The 17,554-nt window shown below is 36.1% G+C and overlaps 1 protein-coding gene across 1 annotated transcript in view; it reads left to right on the top strand.

The window, feature by feature from the left end:
- CCDC34 (coiled-coil domain containing 34) overlaps nucleotides 1-13,167 on the top strand; it is a 75,817-nt gene extending 62,650 nt beyond the window's left edge. Inside the window, exon 7 of the mRNA XM_053688906.1 lies at nucleotides 10,682-13,167. Coding sequence (XP_053544881.1) covers nucleotides 10,682-10,899 — 218 coding nt within the window. The 3' untranslated portion in view covers nucleotides 10,900-13,167. The remainder of the gene's footprint in view (nucleotides 1-10,681) is intronic.
- The last annotated feature ends 4,387 nt before the right edge of the window (nucleotides 13,168-17,554 follow it).

Genomic DNA, 17,554 nt, shown 5'->3' with positions numbered 1-17,554 from the left:
TGCAGCAAGGAAACAAAGTGAAGCACTCACTGGACTTTGGATATCAGTGTGAAATATTTTATTTGTGACGTTTCGGGACCTCAGACCTCCCTTCTTCTGACAACCAGAGTGTACAAATTAACAAACTTAAAAAGGACTGCAGGCCCCTCCCCCAATCCGGTCACCAATCTGTGGAGACAGTGTGCAAACATTAGGGGGCTAAACCATATAGGTAGCCCAAATGTGAATTGAATATAACATAATGCTGTACAGCAAAAAATAGCCATATTTAACAAAATGGCATATGTGTCTATCAAATCGTGTATAGTGATCTTTCAAAAAAGTGCTTCTTCATACAAAAAGTGTTCAGTGTTCCCACCATACTCCTGCTTCCCCAGCCAGTGTATGCCCCAGGACTGCATGTAAATGGAACAATCCACGCTGCAGGTAATACCATTGGACAACTTCAATCTACACCCTCATCATGGGTATTGAGTAGTAACAACTGAAGTAAACACTCCGGGAGAACCCACCCAGTTCCTGTTTGACCCTGCAATAACATTATACATCACTCCTATAGGCACTTATGCCTTGTAGTGGCTAATTTGGCCAGTATCGCATACAAGAGAAAGAACCACCCGCCTCTATTGCTCACTCGTGTTAGCCCTATACAAAACGCCCCTCAATCTGATCAACCTCCCTGTCATAGCCCGAAGGTGAAGCCATTACCACACAAAAACAATCCACAACCACTCCCCCATAATTTCATAGGAGCACCAGGGGCACACCCCTTCTCCTATAGGTTGGGAGCATAAGTCTAGTGACAGCTCTGCATCACACCACAAACAGCCTAGATGGACAACCATCCAGATTATGTCAGTGCAGCAGTTCCCCGGTACCTATAGGCAAACCTTGCCTAGCGCACAACTGCACACTATTAGATTAGCCCCTACTATCTACTACTCTGGCTAAAATCATACCTCAAACATCACATTACCTCTCTTACCGACATGCTTGGCTCGCATGGGGAGTGTGTAAAAATTGCCCCCTGGACAAGAGCATTCTCCCTGGCAGTTAGTTTTCAGTTTTGAGGAAGATCCCCCAAGTTAATGGGACTATCTCTACTCTTGCTAACATACTACTATTCCTATAGCAGATAGTACTTATTTTTTATTTTTTTCCTTGGGAAACTTGTATCATATTTAAGGAAAATTATTTATTTTCAGGTACTTTTCTTAGACCTGTAATTTATTTGGCTGATGTTGCAACTGCTTCAGCTTTCTGGTTGGATACTTTAGTGCAACAAGTATCGGATTATGATTTGTTTAGCATTGTTAAGTTGATCAACATGCTAATAATTTCATTTGTGTCGTCATTTTTTTGATATTTTCGCAAATGAGGTTTAATCTATGTCTTTAGCTATTTTAGCTAAAAGAACTTTATGATTTCAATTTTGGAATGCTAATTTGATTTCTAAATTCCATGTTTCTTTTTTTCCAAGGTAATCAATTATTTGGTTCACAATTGGATTCCATTCTTAAACTGTTACTCTTGGCTGCAAGATTGAGTTCTAAGGCTAAATATTATGCTTTTTTTCTTACTAAGGAACGGAATTCTAAATTCTTCCCCAAGTAACATGTTTATAATTGGAAGTTTTCTTCATTCAATTTAAGAGAGATACTCACAAAGTATAAAGCACACTGTAGTGCTAATGTAGCAAGCTGGGTATATTACAGTGGCCCAGCGCACATACCACTCCGGTAAAGAATTGTCCAAGGTGTTTAGAATGCTCAAAAGAAAAAATAGGAGACTCCAGAAGTATAAAAAAACACTTTATATAAAAATGTAACAATGTACAATAAAATATCAGTAAAACACGCTACGCGTTTCTCAGAGCTGACCACTCTGTTTCCTCAGGCAACAGGCTCAGGATGACTTGCCTGAGGAAACAGAGTGGTCAGCAGACAAGTGACAATTTTATTGGGTTCCGTTTGTCTGAACCTTCAGTCTCTATTATTTCCTTCAGTTGCTATATGCATGGAAGTTTTTGGTATTATGGCTGCAGCATTGAATTCGATTCCCTTTGCTCATTTTCATAAGAAACCTTTCCAGTTTTTTATGCTGAATTAATGGTGCAGGGATTCTAGGATATCACTTTTTTTATATCCTTGAATCCCAATTTTTAACTATCTTTGATTTGGTGGTTAGATCACCATCATATAGTTCTACGGGTCTCTTCGGTTCATTCAGCCTGGACCATGATCACTACAGATGCGAGTCTTTTAGGTTGGAAGGCTGTCTGGGGATCTCTGTCAGCACAAGGGGTTTGGAAATCTCAGGAGGCGAGATTACCAATTGATATTTTGGAACTCCGTGCATTTTTCAGAGTTCTTCAGTTTTGGCTTCTTTTTGAAGAAAGAGACGTTTATTGTTTTTCAGACAGACAATGTCACAACTGTGGCGTATGTCAATCATCAGGGTGGGACTCTCAGTCCTTAGGCTGTGAAAGAAGTATCTTGGATACTTGCTTGGACTAAATCCAGCTCCTGTCTAATTTCTGTGGTCCATTTTCCAGGTATAGACAATTGAGAAACAGATTATCTCTGTCAATCAAGCTTTACATCCGGGAGAATGGTCTTTACCTAGATGTGTTTTTTCAAATTGTTCAGATGTGTGGGCTTCCAGAAACAGATCTGATGGCATCTCATCTAAACAAGGAACTTCCCAGGGGCCTATTCAGGTCCGGGGATCCTCTGGCGGAAGCAGTGTATGCATTGACACTTCCTTGGAGTTATCAATCTGCCTATATTTTTTCGCCTCTGGTTCTTCTTTTTAGAGTGATTTTCAAAATCACCAGTGAGCAATCTTTTGTGTTGCTGGTGGCTCCAGCATGGCCACACAGGTTTTGGTATATGGTTCTTGTTCGGATGTCCAGTTGCCAATCTTGGTCACTTCCATTAAGGCCAGACCTTATATCTTAACATTCATTTTTTCCATCAGGAACTCAAATTATTAATTTGATGGTATGGAGTTTTAACGCTTAGTACTTAGTATTAATCCCTGAGTCAAAGAACTTCTATGACTATGTTGCAGGCTCGTAAATCTGTGTCTAGTAAGATTTATTATCGAGTTTGAAAGATTTACATCTCTTGATGCTCTTTTCATAAATTCTCTTGGCATTCTTTTAGAATTCCTAGGATTTTATAGTTTTTTTCTTCAGGATGGTTTAGATAAGGGTTTTTGTCTGCAAGGTCCTTGCAAGGACAAATCTCTGCTTTTTCTGTGCTGTTTTCATAGAAAAATTTGCTAATCTTTCTGTTATTCATTGTTTTGTTCAGGCTTTGGTTCGTATCAAGTCTGTCATTTAAGCCAATTTCTCCTCCTTGGAGTCTTAATTTGGTTCTGAGGGCTTTACAGGCTCTTCCGTTTGAGCATATGCTTTCTTTGGACATTTAAATTACTTTCATGGAAAGTATTGTTCCTTTAGACATCTCTTCAGCTAGAACAGTTTTTGAATTATCTGCTCTTTCTTGTGAGTCTCTTTTTTTCTGATTTTTCATCAGGATAAGGTGGTTTTGCTATCTTCTTTTCAATTTTTACCTAAAGTTGTGAATTTTAACAACATTAGGAAAGGAATTATTGTCCTTTCCTTGTGTCCTAATACTAAGAATTGTTTGGAGAGATTCTTACATTCCTTGGATGTGGTAAGAGTTTTGAAATTATGTTGAAGCTATTCAGATTTCAGAAAGACTTCTAGTCTATTTGTTATCTTTTCTGGTTTTAGGAAAGGTCAGAAGGCTTCTGTCATTTCTTTGGCTTCTTGGTTAAAGCTTTTTGATTCATCTTGCTTATTTGGATTCGGGTTAATCCCAACGACTTGGTCTTCTTTGCATACTTTTACAAAATTCTACCATTTTGATGTTTTCTCTTCTTCAGAAGCAGTTTTTGGTAGAATAGTACTTCAGGCAGCTGTTTCAGTTTGATTCTTCTGCTTATAATTTCAGTTTGTTTCATTATAAAAATTGAAACTTTTGATTTGGGTAGTGGATTAATTTTTCAGCGGAATTGGCTGTCTTTATTTTATCCCTCCCTCTCTAGTGACTCTTGCGTGGATGTTCCACATCTTGGGTATCTGCTATCCCATACGTCACTAGCTCATGGACTCTTGCTAATTACATGAAAGAAAACATAATTTATGTAAGAACTTACCTGATAAATTCATTTCTTTCATATTAGCAAGAGTCCATGAGGCCCACCCTTTTTGTGGTGGTTATGATTTTTTTGTAAAAAGCACAATTATTCCAATTCCTTATTTTTGATGCTTTCGCTCCTTTCTTATCACCCCACTTCTTGGCTATTCGTTAAACTGAATTGTGGGTGTGGTGAGGGGTGTATTTATAGGCATTTTAAGCTTTGGGAAACTTTGCCCCTCCTGATAGGAATGTATATCCCATACATCACTAGCTCATGGACTCTTGCTAATATGAAATGAATTTATCAGGTAAGTTCTTACATAAATTATGTTTTTCACATAGAACCATCTCTAGGTTATACAGAGAATGGTCAGAAAAAGAGAAAATATTCAATGAGCGGCATTTGTGTGGACGACAATGCCTTTTTAAAGGAACAAGATCTAGCAGCCACTTCCCTTTGCTGTAGAAAAATCTTTTGGATCTTTATAAAGACACTGGGGACTCATACTGCTTGAATTGCAGTGAGGACTTTATACGCCACGGACCGCATCTAACTTCCACTGGTGATTCTGGTTTCCAAGGGGGATTTAAAGACCAATCTGCCTTAGGGACAAGAGACCGGTACAAACTACTGTTGCCAGTGAGGATTCTCCTAAGAGCGTAAACATACCTCATATTGTTTGAGGGTAATTCTTGTGAGTAGACACCCTCCGTGGGCTCACTTTTTACATATTTGTGTGTGTTTTAAATTTATAAAATTGATTTGCACTATGTAGGTGCTTTTGTGCGCTTTTTTTCTTATCTTTGCCTCAGATTTCTCTCCAATCCGTGGGATAACTGATTTTTTGTGAAAACAGCCAGCACCTATCTAGACCTCTCAACACTGTGTGGGAACAAATTTATCCTTTTGACAAAAATATATATATTTGTACTATCCATTTCTGTAAGAATTGTGTATGCAACATAGAAAAAGATTTAATTTACTGTGTCTTTTAATAACATTATATGTTGTATTGATTTGATCTTCACATTTAGAACTTATTAACTATTAAGTTACAGAGAGCGCAGTTTGGTAACATATTACTCTGCATAGTAATAGATACCCCTTTTTTTGTGTGTGTGTATATATATATATATATATATATATATATATATATATATATATATATATATATATATATATATATATCTTGGTAACACAAATTGCTAATCAGCCAATCGAATGGCAGCAACTCAATGGATTTAGGTATCTAGACGTGGTAAAGACGACTTACTGAAGTTCAAACTGAGCATCAGAATGGGGAAGAAAGGGGATTTGACTTTGAACATGGCATGGTTATTGGTGCCAGACGGGCTGGTCTGAGTATTTAAAAAAAAAAAAAAAAACTGCTGATCTAGTGGGATTTTCACGTACAACCATCTCTAGGTTATACAGAGAATGGTCAGAAAAAGAGAAAATATTCAATGAGCGGCATTTGTGTGGACAACAATACCTTGTTTAGGTCAGAGGAGAATGGGCAGACTGGTTCAAGATGATAGAAATGCAACAGTAACTCAAATAACCACTCGTTACAACCAAGGTATGTAAAATACCATCTCTGAACGCACAACATGTTGAACCTTGAAGCAGATGGGCTACAGCAGCAGAAGACCACACCGGGTGCCACTCCTGTCTGCTAAGAACAGGAAACTGAGGCTACAATTCGCACAGGCTCACCAAAATTGGACAATAGAAGATTGGAAAAACGTTGCCTGGTCTGATGAGTCTCGATTTTCAGCTGCGACATTCAGATGGGAGGGTCAGAATTTGGCGTAAACAACATGAAAGCATGGATTTATCCTGCCTTGTATCAACGGTTCAGGCTAGTGGGGGTGGTGGTGTAATGGTGTGGGGGATATTTTCTTGGCACACTTTGGGCCCCTTAGTACCAATTGAGCATTGTTTAAATGCCATGGCCTACCTGGGTATTGTTGCTGACCATGTCCATCCCTTTATGACTACAGTATACCCATCTTCTGATGGCTATTTCCAGAAGGATAATGCACCATGTTGCAAAGCTCAAACCATCTCAAACTGGTTTCTTGAACATGACAATGAGTTCACTGTACTACAATGGCCTCCACAGTGACCAGATCTCAATTCAATAGAGCACCTTTGGGATGTGGTGGAACAGGAGATTCTCATCATGGATGACCAAAATGGAATGTTTCGAACACCTTGTTGAATCTATGCCACTAAGGATGTAGGCAGTTCTGAAGGCAAAAGGGGTCCAACTCGGTACTAGCAATATGTACCTAATAAAGTGGCAGGTAAGTATGTGTATGTATGTATGTATGTATATGGGTGTATGTATGTATGTGTGTGTGTGTATATGTATGTATATATTATATGTGTATCTATGTATAAAGATGTTGATACACATTTAACTGTCGTACACACAGCTGCATATTATTCAGATAACAAATATTGGTAATAAGATATATAATGATGTAATGTAAAACATTGGGGCCTAATGGTTGGAAAAAGCACAGATGTTTCTAGGTGTTAAAGATTATTATGGGGAACAGGATGAACTTGAATTAGACGTTGAATAGATCTAGTTGGGGAAGGCCAGGAGTTTGATGGGACATTAGCAAGTGATTGTCTTCCCATGCTGGGAACCTTACTCCAACTGGGAGATCAGTATTTTGTAAAGGAAGTAAAATTTTGGAGTTTAGGACTGGTTTGATCTGGTGAATTCAAATGAATTGACAAGTACCTCAAAGGAAGACTTTTGGCTAGATCAGTATGAAGATGAAACTCAGCCATACAAGGGCAGGATGTTGGTGGGAAATTCTCATCTTTAGCAGAACTTCATATCTCAGAGAGCTGCAGATACGTTTGCTAAGTCTTTACAACATTTCAAGATGTAAGCCAAGACATCTGTGACAGATAAACTTCCTTGATTTAAGACTCTATTACAGACCTTGATCTCTTGTTCCTTAAATTTCGAACTATAAATGTGGAGTCAGGTGTTAGCAACTCTAGAGCTGTCTGGATACATTGCATGTGGCTTGCCAACCTGGTGTATCCTGTTGATGTATGCATTAAGGCATAATGGTCACACTCTAGATGTTTCAGGCATACCCTTTTTTTGATTTTCAGAATTTGCTTCAAGTTCACACTTTCAAACATTCCTCTAAGTCAGACATGTTCTTTCTTTTGGAACAGTAGTATAGATTGCTTGTTAGCTTTAAGTGCAGTTTGTTCTTTCAGTCGTGATGGACTTGTGTATAGAAGTTTCTTGTTTAGTTTCAGTAACATATGTCCAGCTTTCCAGGTCATCCACTTCTTATCTCATAGCTCCAACTGGCTGTTGAATTTTAAAATTAGAGTTTTCTAAAATACAGATATGTGCTTTAAGAAAACTGGTGGTGAGACACTGGTAGTGATTGGTTGGATCCTCATCATGAGATTACACCAGTAGCAACATAATTTAAGAAATAGAATGCAGTAAGTCTCCATGTTGTTGTTCAGCCTATCGGCATGGAATTGTAATAAAGGGAGGAAATAGAGAGCTTTGTGCCAGGGTAGGCTTATTGTGGTTAGTATATTCTTAGGCAGCCCTTTGGGTACCACTGGTAATATCTTAAAACTGGAGTAAACAATGGCTTGCTGGAGATATCTGACTGGGGACATAAAGTAAAGCATTAGGGCTAAAATAAAAGTATATAAAAATGTTAAAAATTTAAATTTATTTCACTCATTAAAATTAATATATGTTTGTTATTAAAATAATTATTTTAACGCAATGTAAAGGGATACGGTATATGACAATGTTTTGAACTGAGAAGGCTCAGAGGTGTAGGTGTAGATGTGTGTATGAGAGAGAAAGTATTTCACTTGTTAAAATTAATATACATATATTTATTATTAAAATAAATATTTTAATTAGAGATACACCGAAATTTCGGCCGCAGAAACGTTTTGGCCGACAATCTCATTTTTATTTTCGGTAAAATTGTGTAGCATATTTCAAATTTGATGCTAGCCTAGAGCTGCTGTTTAAGTTCATTACTTGACTTACTGTTTTGCATATAATAATAGTTTTCTAGGACTATACTTTATTTGGATAATTGGTATAAAAAAACTGTTAAATCTGATTATGTTACACAGAACTAAATAAAGAATAATACAGTATATTGATATTTAATATTGTTTTAAGTAGGGATGCACTGAAATTTCGGTCTCAGAAACATTTTGGCCGAAAATGGCATTAAACTTTTTTTTTTTTTTCTTAGTGAAATTATTGTGTAGCATATTATTGTTTTAAGATATATTTTTTTCCCATTTTAATGTGTTACTTTCTATAAGTGTGTTTATTTTATTGATTTGCCGTTTTTCAATTAGATTTATTCAGTAAATAGTCTATGCAAAAATAAATAAAATAAAAAAAAAAAATTGAAGAAAAAAAGACATTTTCGGTTTTGGTTTTCGGCTGAGAGCATCCTGGATTTTCGGTTTCGGTCCCGCATTTCCATTTCGGTGTATCACTAATTTTAACTGTGATATAAAGCAATATGGTTAATGACAATGTGTTTGACAGGGAATGGTTCAAAGGTGTATGTGTAAGTATATATATATGTATGTATGTGTGTATATATATATATTATATATATATATATATATATATATATATATATATATATATATATATATATATATATATATATATATATATATATATACACACACAAAAACTTTCATGATTCAAATAGGGCATGTAAATTTTTTTTTCAATTTTATTTTTATTAACCAACAATTGGCACAGTTATACAATAATACATACATAATAATTTTTTAGACCTTGAAGGCCGCCTCTAATCTAAATGCATTTTGATAGTTTAAGACCACTACTAGAGGGCATTAGTTCATGTGTTTCATATAGATAACATTGAGCTCATGCACATGAATTTACCATGGAGACAGTTCTGCTAATATGCAAGTCTGTCAAAAGAACTGAAATAAGGGGGCAGTATGCTGAGGCTTAGATACAAGGTAATTACAGAGGTAAAACTTGTATAATTATAACTGTGTTGGCTATGCAAAACTGGGGAATGGGTAAATAAGGGATTATCTATCTTTTTAAAACAACAAAAATTCTGGCGTTGACTGTCCCTTTAAGCGCTTCCCAAATCAATCTCTTTATATCACTGTTAACACATTTTTATATATACTGTAGAGATAATAAACACAAAAACACTTCACCACAGCCAGTTTTTCGTAACTATTATTGGCTTAACGGTCATTGCACCCAGCAATCATATATATTCCACCCGGTGGGATATCTAACTTTGAAAGGATTTGATTAACTGAAAGTGTATGCAGGATTATACCAAGATCCTTACGCTATAAGTACAGTTTATTTAAAAATAAATCAGATTGTTTTTACACATTGTGGTAACTGGAGATTCATTTAAAGAAAAGCACCAACTTTATTCCATTTGGAACTCGCGACCATTGCTTCTATACCATACTCCAAGAACGGATACAGCTTTACCACAGATAGGGATTAACATCCGCTCCTTAAACATCACAGACCTCACAAGTTTGAGGTCTAATAAGGTGAGCAAGTTTTTGTATCTTGCACTCATCATCATTTTGTGAACATATTACACTATTGGTTTCTCTTGTTTCTTTTCTTTCCCTTTCTATGAGTGCTGTTCTTGCCACAACTACTGTCAAAGATTCCTCCTATATCCACTGGTGATAGTGGGTTATACAGTTACAGCTGCCGGAAAAACACATCATGAGAGACTGTATTGCAGTTTTATTTCATGCATTAATACACAGTGCAATTTGATTCCCTGTGTTTTATATATATATATATATATATATATATATATATATATATATACAGTATATATTTATTATACATACACCCTTCGTATATTTTCGTAGTCGGAAAAATCCCTACACTAAATGCTCTGCAAATCCAGATCTTAGTGTATGGATCTTTTACAAGAATCAATATGGCTATGAAAGAGTATGAGCTTGCTGCTTACTTCCCTCTGTGACTGTGTATGTATTATAGATATATATTAGGGATGTGCTTTCCCTGCTTTTCAACAAAGGATACAAGGTGAACAAAGAGAATTTGATAATAGAAGTAAATTAGAAAATTATTTTGAAATTGCATGCTCTATCTGAATCATGAAATAACATTTTTGGGTTTCCTATCCCTTTAAATGTATTTACTGTAATCAGTCTTGGTTTTTTTTTTTGGCTGAATTGTAATAAATAGACTTTCTTAAAATAAATTGTTTGTTTAAGCCTTTGTAAACGGTTCTTGTTGTGCTGAATTGTTTGTTTGCTTTTTTACTGTTTATCACATGATTTCAGTATATTTATCTGCCTTCGCTTCATTTCACTAGCCTCATTTCCTCTACACCGCACGCATGTCTCAATGTAAACCACACTCTGTAAGTTTTCCTTTCTTTAAATCGTGCATTTTTGTTTGTTTTCTTAGGATACTATGACGGAAGCTCATATCCTGCCCCAGGCTTCTATAATCCTATTCCGTGGAAACCAATTCATGTACCACCGCCACCAAAGGAAGCGGCCAAAAACCTGTCAGAGAAGAAGAAAAAGAGAGCTACGTCAAGCCAGCCATACAGAGCTAATGTGGGGTCACTCTATAAGCCTAAGGACAATCTTCATGTTGGAGGAGGGATGTTCAGGAGATAAGCATATTGCATTCATTTACTCTATTTCACAAATGAGCTCCAATAAACCGGACATTTCTATTTCTGAGGTTTTGGTGATAAATTCTAAATCACGCAGGAGATCCAAACATATGCTAGTAAATACAATGCTTTTTTTATTTATATTTAGCCTTAAACCACTTAACTTTTTATTTTTTTTTAAAGAAAAATCAATTTGCAAATGGTTAATGAATATATAAATATATATATATATATATATATATATATTGTATAAAAAAATATAGATATATACTGTATAAAAAAATATATATATATTTTTTAATAATTTGTACATGTTATTCTTTGCCAGACCAATGCTCTTAAAGAAAAGCCAGTTTCTTAAATTATTATTGTCCCTTTGCATATAATTGGCTATTCTTCAGAAAACAAAATGTGAATGAAAGATTTTGCATTCTTATAAGGGCCTCTTGATTCTTGAATGGACATTGTAGTGCATAATTGCCATGCTATAAATTGTTAGAGCATATCATTTTTGCACTACTGACCCGGCATGTTTATGTGTTTAACCCCCATAAAGGGGTTCAATAGATGGTTAAATGCTTGCTAGGGAGCCAATACAGGCATTGGCTGCATCTGATTGGTCCCAAAAGTTCCCTGCAGTTCCTGAGTGAAACTTTAAAGGGACAGTCTACACCAAAATTGCTATTGTTTAAAAATAGAGATGATGCCTTTTACTACCTATTCCCCAGCTTTACACAACCAACATTGTTATACTAATATACTTTATAACATTTAAACCTCTAAATGTCTGCCTGTTTCTAAGCCACTACAGACAGCCTCTTAATCCCATGCATTTTTATTTGCTTTTCACAACAGGGGAGTGCTAGTTTATGTGGCCCATATAGATAACATTGTGCTCTCTCCCATGGAGTTGTGGTAATCACAGAGGTTAAAAGTATATTAATATAACCATGTTGGCTGTGCAAAACTGGGGAATGGGTATTAAGGGGGTTTTGGAGTAGACTGTCCCTTTTTAACTAAATGTTTAATGCCTTTGCATGGGTTAAATCCATAGTCCTGCAAATCAGTTGTTCCTCAGTCACATTCTCTAACACGTGGAACATGTCTTTAATGAATATAGGCCCGTTCTAGTCCTATCTTCTTTTTATGGCAATAGGTTTCTATATAAAATATATGGGCAGTTTTGGTTTCCCATAATGAATTCATGACGTCCTACTCACCAGTCCATCTATATAGATGGTCAGATATCAAAACCTTTCCACACTTTTCTTGTTGCTGCAAATGAGCATAAATGTGGCTTTTTAATATGAAGAAATCCACCACCGTGCATCAAGCTTCTGTGATTACTTTTTGCAATTCTCATCATAAAATAGTCTTAGCTCAACTCGCAAAGGATGTTCTGTGCTTTAATATTTACTTTTTGGTTGACTTTGTTACAAAATACCCATACATTTTAATGGAGAATTGTATAGAAAAAAAGAACATTGCAAACATTTAGCTGCATTCCTAAGATGGTCTATTCATTGTATTACAAGTTGTATTTCTGTGCATGCAAAAGCAACTTAATGTTTTTATACTTGTGGAGGCGTGTCCCTTTTCACCAATAGATACATGAGTGTTGTATTAATCATCTACTGAGCAACTGGTCCCTGGGGATCAGATATTCTTAAACTTTCCTGTTTCAGTATTCATTTTTAAACACATTATATTTGAATATTTTTCATGCAACATAAACATTATAGGTCTTTTTATAAGCATGTTAAAATTGTTGAATTTAAAGGGACATAAAAATAAATAAGCAAAATTATCTGTAAATGTATTACAGCTTTTTATTATTGCTTGGATATAACTCTGTATTTAAAATGGCGTAAATACATAGTTAAAGGGGCAGTAAACCTACACAATAATGTTATATAATGCCAATTATGTGCAGAATTATATAACATTATTATGTAGGTTTACTGCCCCTCTAAAGTCCGCTCCAGAGCAGAAATCCATTACTGGGATTTAGCTGACCACATATGGTGAGCCAGTGACAAAAGGCATAGGTGCATAGCCACCAATTGCCAGCTAGTTCCTGGTAGTGAGATATAGATAGATAGATAGATATAGATATAGATATATAGCTACACTCCCTTGTTTGGGGTGCCCCTCTCTCATGCAATTGTTTGCACAGGAGCAGGGGGCGGCATTGCACAAGTCACCTCTTGGCGATTGCATATGGACAGGTTCACTACTTGCGAATCTGTCCCCCTAAAATGATACATTTTTTTCCATAGTTTTTTTTTTTCTTTTTTTTTTTTTTTTAAAGCATTTCATGTTTGTTTCTTTGAAAAAGACATAAACGTAAAAAAAAAATGGTCTGTGTAAAGAGCACAGAATATACATTTTTCTTCTTTAAATTTTAAATATTTAGTATAACAAAACTGTAATAAAGAGGGAAGTTGGTAAAAAAAAATAAAAATGAAAATTGGTTGATTTTTATATAGCAATTAACATTTTCACTTTGTTTCCTTTAAATTGTGTTATTTTGATAATTCTCTATTGCTTTGTCCCAGTATTCTGAAGGACAATCAAGCTACAATTTCTATTGTGCACAGGACAGAGCATTATATACAAGTTCTTAAATATATTTTGCATCAATAAAATTCTTTAAAAACAAACAGGAAAAGCATCTGTGTAAATCTCATCATTAAATGGGCATGAGACCCACATTTCTTTTTTCATAATTCAGATAGTTCACACAGTATTAAACAACTTTCCAATTGACTTCTATAATCTAATTTGCTTAATTCTTTTGGTGTCCTTTGTTGAAGGAGCAGTAATTCGCTTCTGGGAGCTTGCTGAACACCAATAACAAAGGGCGTATATGTGTACCCACCAATCGGCAGCTTCGGGTTATACTTTTCAACTATAGATAGAAATAGAACAAAAGAAAGTAGATAATAGAAATAAATTGGAAAGTTTATTTAAAATTGCATGTTTTTTCAGAAACATGAAAGAAAATTATATGTTTTATGTCCCTTTTAAAGTTTGAATGCTAACTATCTCATATTAAAAACTCTCACAACTCTATTGGCAGACAAGGACAAGCCTCACAAACATAACCCCAAAAAACAATACAAATCAAAGCACATGGTAATGAATACTGTTTAAAATAAAACGTTTTTGTATTTATATTCAGCAAAATTGCTCATTAAAATCCATTGTAGTTTTAATTGCAAACATTTTATGATGTCATTTAGAATAGATTATATTTTTCCATGTGATTACTATTTCATTTTTGGTTTTATTTGTAGCAAACTAAATTATTATTTTTTAAACAAACTAGATTTAATATGTTAATTGCATTGTTTTAAATGTGATCTGAAACAAATATTTTTTTTATACAATTTATTTTTTACAACTGCTATTCAATAAATATTCAGTTTTAACAAACGTTGCTGCTTTTTATGTTTTTGTTTTTTTCAATACTTCTCAACTTAAATGAATATTTACAGACAGTGTATCACTGTATAGCATATTGGCACATTTTCCCACAGGAAACCTCAACTTCTGTTCCACTGGAGGAGAGAATTGTGGGTAAGGATGTGCAAATTTCTTTCATGTAATTGGCAAGAGTCCATGAGCTAGTGACGTAGGGGATATACAATCCTACCAGGAGGGGCAAAGTTTCCCAAACCTCAAAATGCCTATAAATACACCCCTCACCACACCCACAATTCAGTTTTACAAACTTTGCCTCCTATGGAGGTGGTGAAGTAAGTTTGTGCTAAGATTTCTATGTTGATATGCGCTTCTCAGCATTGTTGAAGCCCGATTCCTCTCAGAGTACAGCGAATGTCAGAGGGACGTGAAGGGAGTATCACTTATTTGAGTACGATGATTTCCCTAATGGGGGTCTATTTCATAGGTTCTCTGTTATCGGTCGTAGAGATTCATCTCCTACCTCCCTTTTCAGATCGACGATATACTCTCAATTTACCATTACCTCTACTAATAACTGTTTTAGTACTGGTTCGGCTATCTGCTATATGTGGATGGGTGTCTTATGGTAAGTATGTTTTTTTTTTTTTTTTTCCAAAAGTAGTTTTTATTATAAGATAAACTTGTTTATGACAGTAACATGTTAGACAGTTTCTTGTATATACATAGGTCTTTCTGAAATCATAGTGAGAATGCCACCGTGAGCAAACACAGGTTATATCATACACCCGCAAGGGTTTTTCGGTTTACAAGAACATATAGAAAAGGACATTACATTTTGACTGACCCTAGTTATAGTGATTGGTAGAATACAATAATCGTAGATATTCACTCAACATTGTAGTAATTTCAACAAGTCAGTCTAGGGAAAACCATTACCATGCTTCTCTCAGTGACCCGACGGATCAATTCTAGTGTGCATCTCCAGGCGAGGCAATCCGCCTCAGAAGAAATAGGAGAAGTAGAGAGTAAAGGATGGGGTAGGGATAGTAGGTTGCATATTATGGGAAAAGAGGGTGGGGTAGAGGGGAACTGAAAAAGGAGGGGAGGGGATATGGGTCAGTGATTGCAGACAAAAGAGCGCAGATGGGTTTTTTTTAACAAAAGTCAGGTTCCGCCCATCTATCTAGAGTTTTCTTGGTAATGAAACCAAGGTTCCCAGATCTGCCAGTAAAGATCTTCTTTATCCATATTAAAGTAGTAACCCTGTTCCATCTTGGCATATATCTGTATTATGGAGGTGATAGCTGTAATGTCTGGGGGCTGTGTCTGTTTCCAAGCTCTCGCTATCGCCAACTTAGTGGCCGCGAGAACAAAGATTAATAGTTTATACAAGGGGGCCAGAATATTTCGCTGGAATATGTGTAGTAGAGCTATCTCAGGGGTAAGTGGTCTATTCAGCCTAAGAGTAGAACAGAGGGTAGACACTTGTGTCCACAGATGCTTTAACTTAGGACAGTCCCATCATATATGTATATCTGAACCTCTTAATTCGCAGTCTCTCCAACAGAGAGGGGATGTTGTAGGAAACATCTGGGAAAGTCTAGAGGGGGTATAATACCATTTCAGAAACAATTTCATATACGATTCTAAGGTGTTTGCGCAGTGTACTGTCTTCTTGGTTAGTGTCATAGCCATGTGTAGATCTTTGTCAGTAATTGGTCTGGACAAGTCTCCCTCCCAAGCTCTAAGTTGCCAAGGTCTGTCCTTGTTTGTGGACGACTGTAATAGGCTATAATGGAATGAGATAAGTTTAGGGGTCTTGACAGGGAGTTGCCACAATTTTTCCCAGGCAGTCAAAGGTCTATTGGGGCCTTTAGGGAATCCCCAAGACATCAGGAAAGCGTATAGTCTAGAGTATTCAAATTTAACCCACACGGGGGGGGTTTGAATGACAGATCCTATATTGCTCGGGATGACCAGAGTGCCCGAGGGATATAGCTGGGAGATCAGTTTCAAATCCCAAACACCCCAGCGCTGCACGTGTGTATCAGGCAGGGCTGCGAGCAAAGCGGGCATAGATTGTATAGGAGATGGGTGTGGGGCAACCTCTGGTAGATTCCTAAGGTTATGCCAAATTTTCTCTAACAATGACATTCTTTATTCCCAGAGTATCTAACCGATAGTTAGGGATCCATGGCAGGTCAGCTAAGCCCAAACCTATGGGGAGATCACAAGCCTCTATGATCTTCCACCCTTGTCTGCCCATGCTAGAATATGTGAGAGCCTGGCGGCTTCATAGTACCCGCGAATACTAGGCATGGTAAGTATGTTTTTTTATTACTTAAGACACCTCAGCTATGGTTTTGGCACTTTATGCATTTATATAAAGTTCTAAATATATGTATTGTACTTATATTTGCCATGAGTCAGGTTCATGTATTTCCTTCAGCAGACTGTCAGTTTCATATTTGGGGAATTTAAACATTTTAAGAAATTTATTTCTTACCTGGGGTTTAGTCTTTTTTTCAATTGACTACTTTTTGCTATTGCGGGTATTAGGCCCGCGGGTGCGTCAAATGCTAAACTTTATTGCGTCATTCTTGTTTTTTTTGGTGCGAAAAAACGTTTGCCGCAACTTAGTCATTTCCGGCGTTATACGTGACGCCGAGACCTTTCACACGGCGGCGTCATTAGTGATGCAAGTGTGTCATTTCCGGTTATTTTTGGCGCCAAAAAAGTTTACGTTACGTTGTGCATCATACTTGGCGCCAAATTTTTTTCATTATTTCAATACCCCATTGATGTTTGCCTCTTGCTTTTTTCTCTATCAGAGGCCTATGCTTTTGCATTTTTTCCCATTCCTGAAACTGTCATATAAGGAAATAGATAATTTTGCTTTATATGTTGTTTTTTCTCTTACATTGAGCAAGATGTCCTAATCGGATCCTTTCTCAGAAGTTTCTGCTGGAACATTGCTGCCTGACATCGGGTCTACCAAAGCTAAGTGCATTTGTTGTAAAAGTGTAGAAATTATTCCACCAAATGTCATTTGTAATAGTTGTCATGATAAACTTTTACATGCAGATAGTGTTTCCATCAGTAATAGTACATTGCCAGTTGCAGTTCCTTCAACTTCTAATGTACATGATATACCTGTAAATTTTAAAGAATTTGTTTGATTCTATTCTGAAGGCTTTGTCTGCATTTCCACCTTCTAATAAACGTAA

The sequence above is a fragment of the Bombina bombina genome, chromosome 7 (assembly GCF_027579735.1).
Source record: "Bombina bombina isolate aBomBom1 chromosome 7, aBomBom1.pri, whole genome shotgun sequence".
Taxonomy (NCBI): Eukaryota; Metazoa; Chordata; class Amphibia; order Anura; family Bombinatoridae; genus Bombina; species Bombina bombina.
Note: the sequence above shows the minus strand (reverse complement) of the source record. Positions and strands in the feature narration are given on the sequence as shown.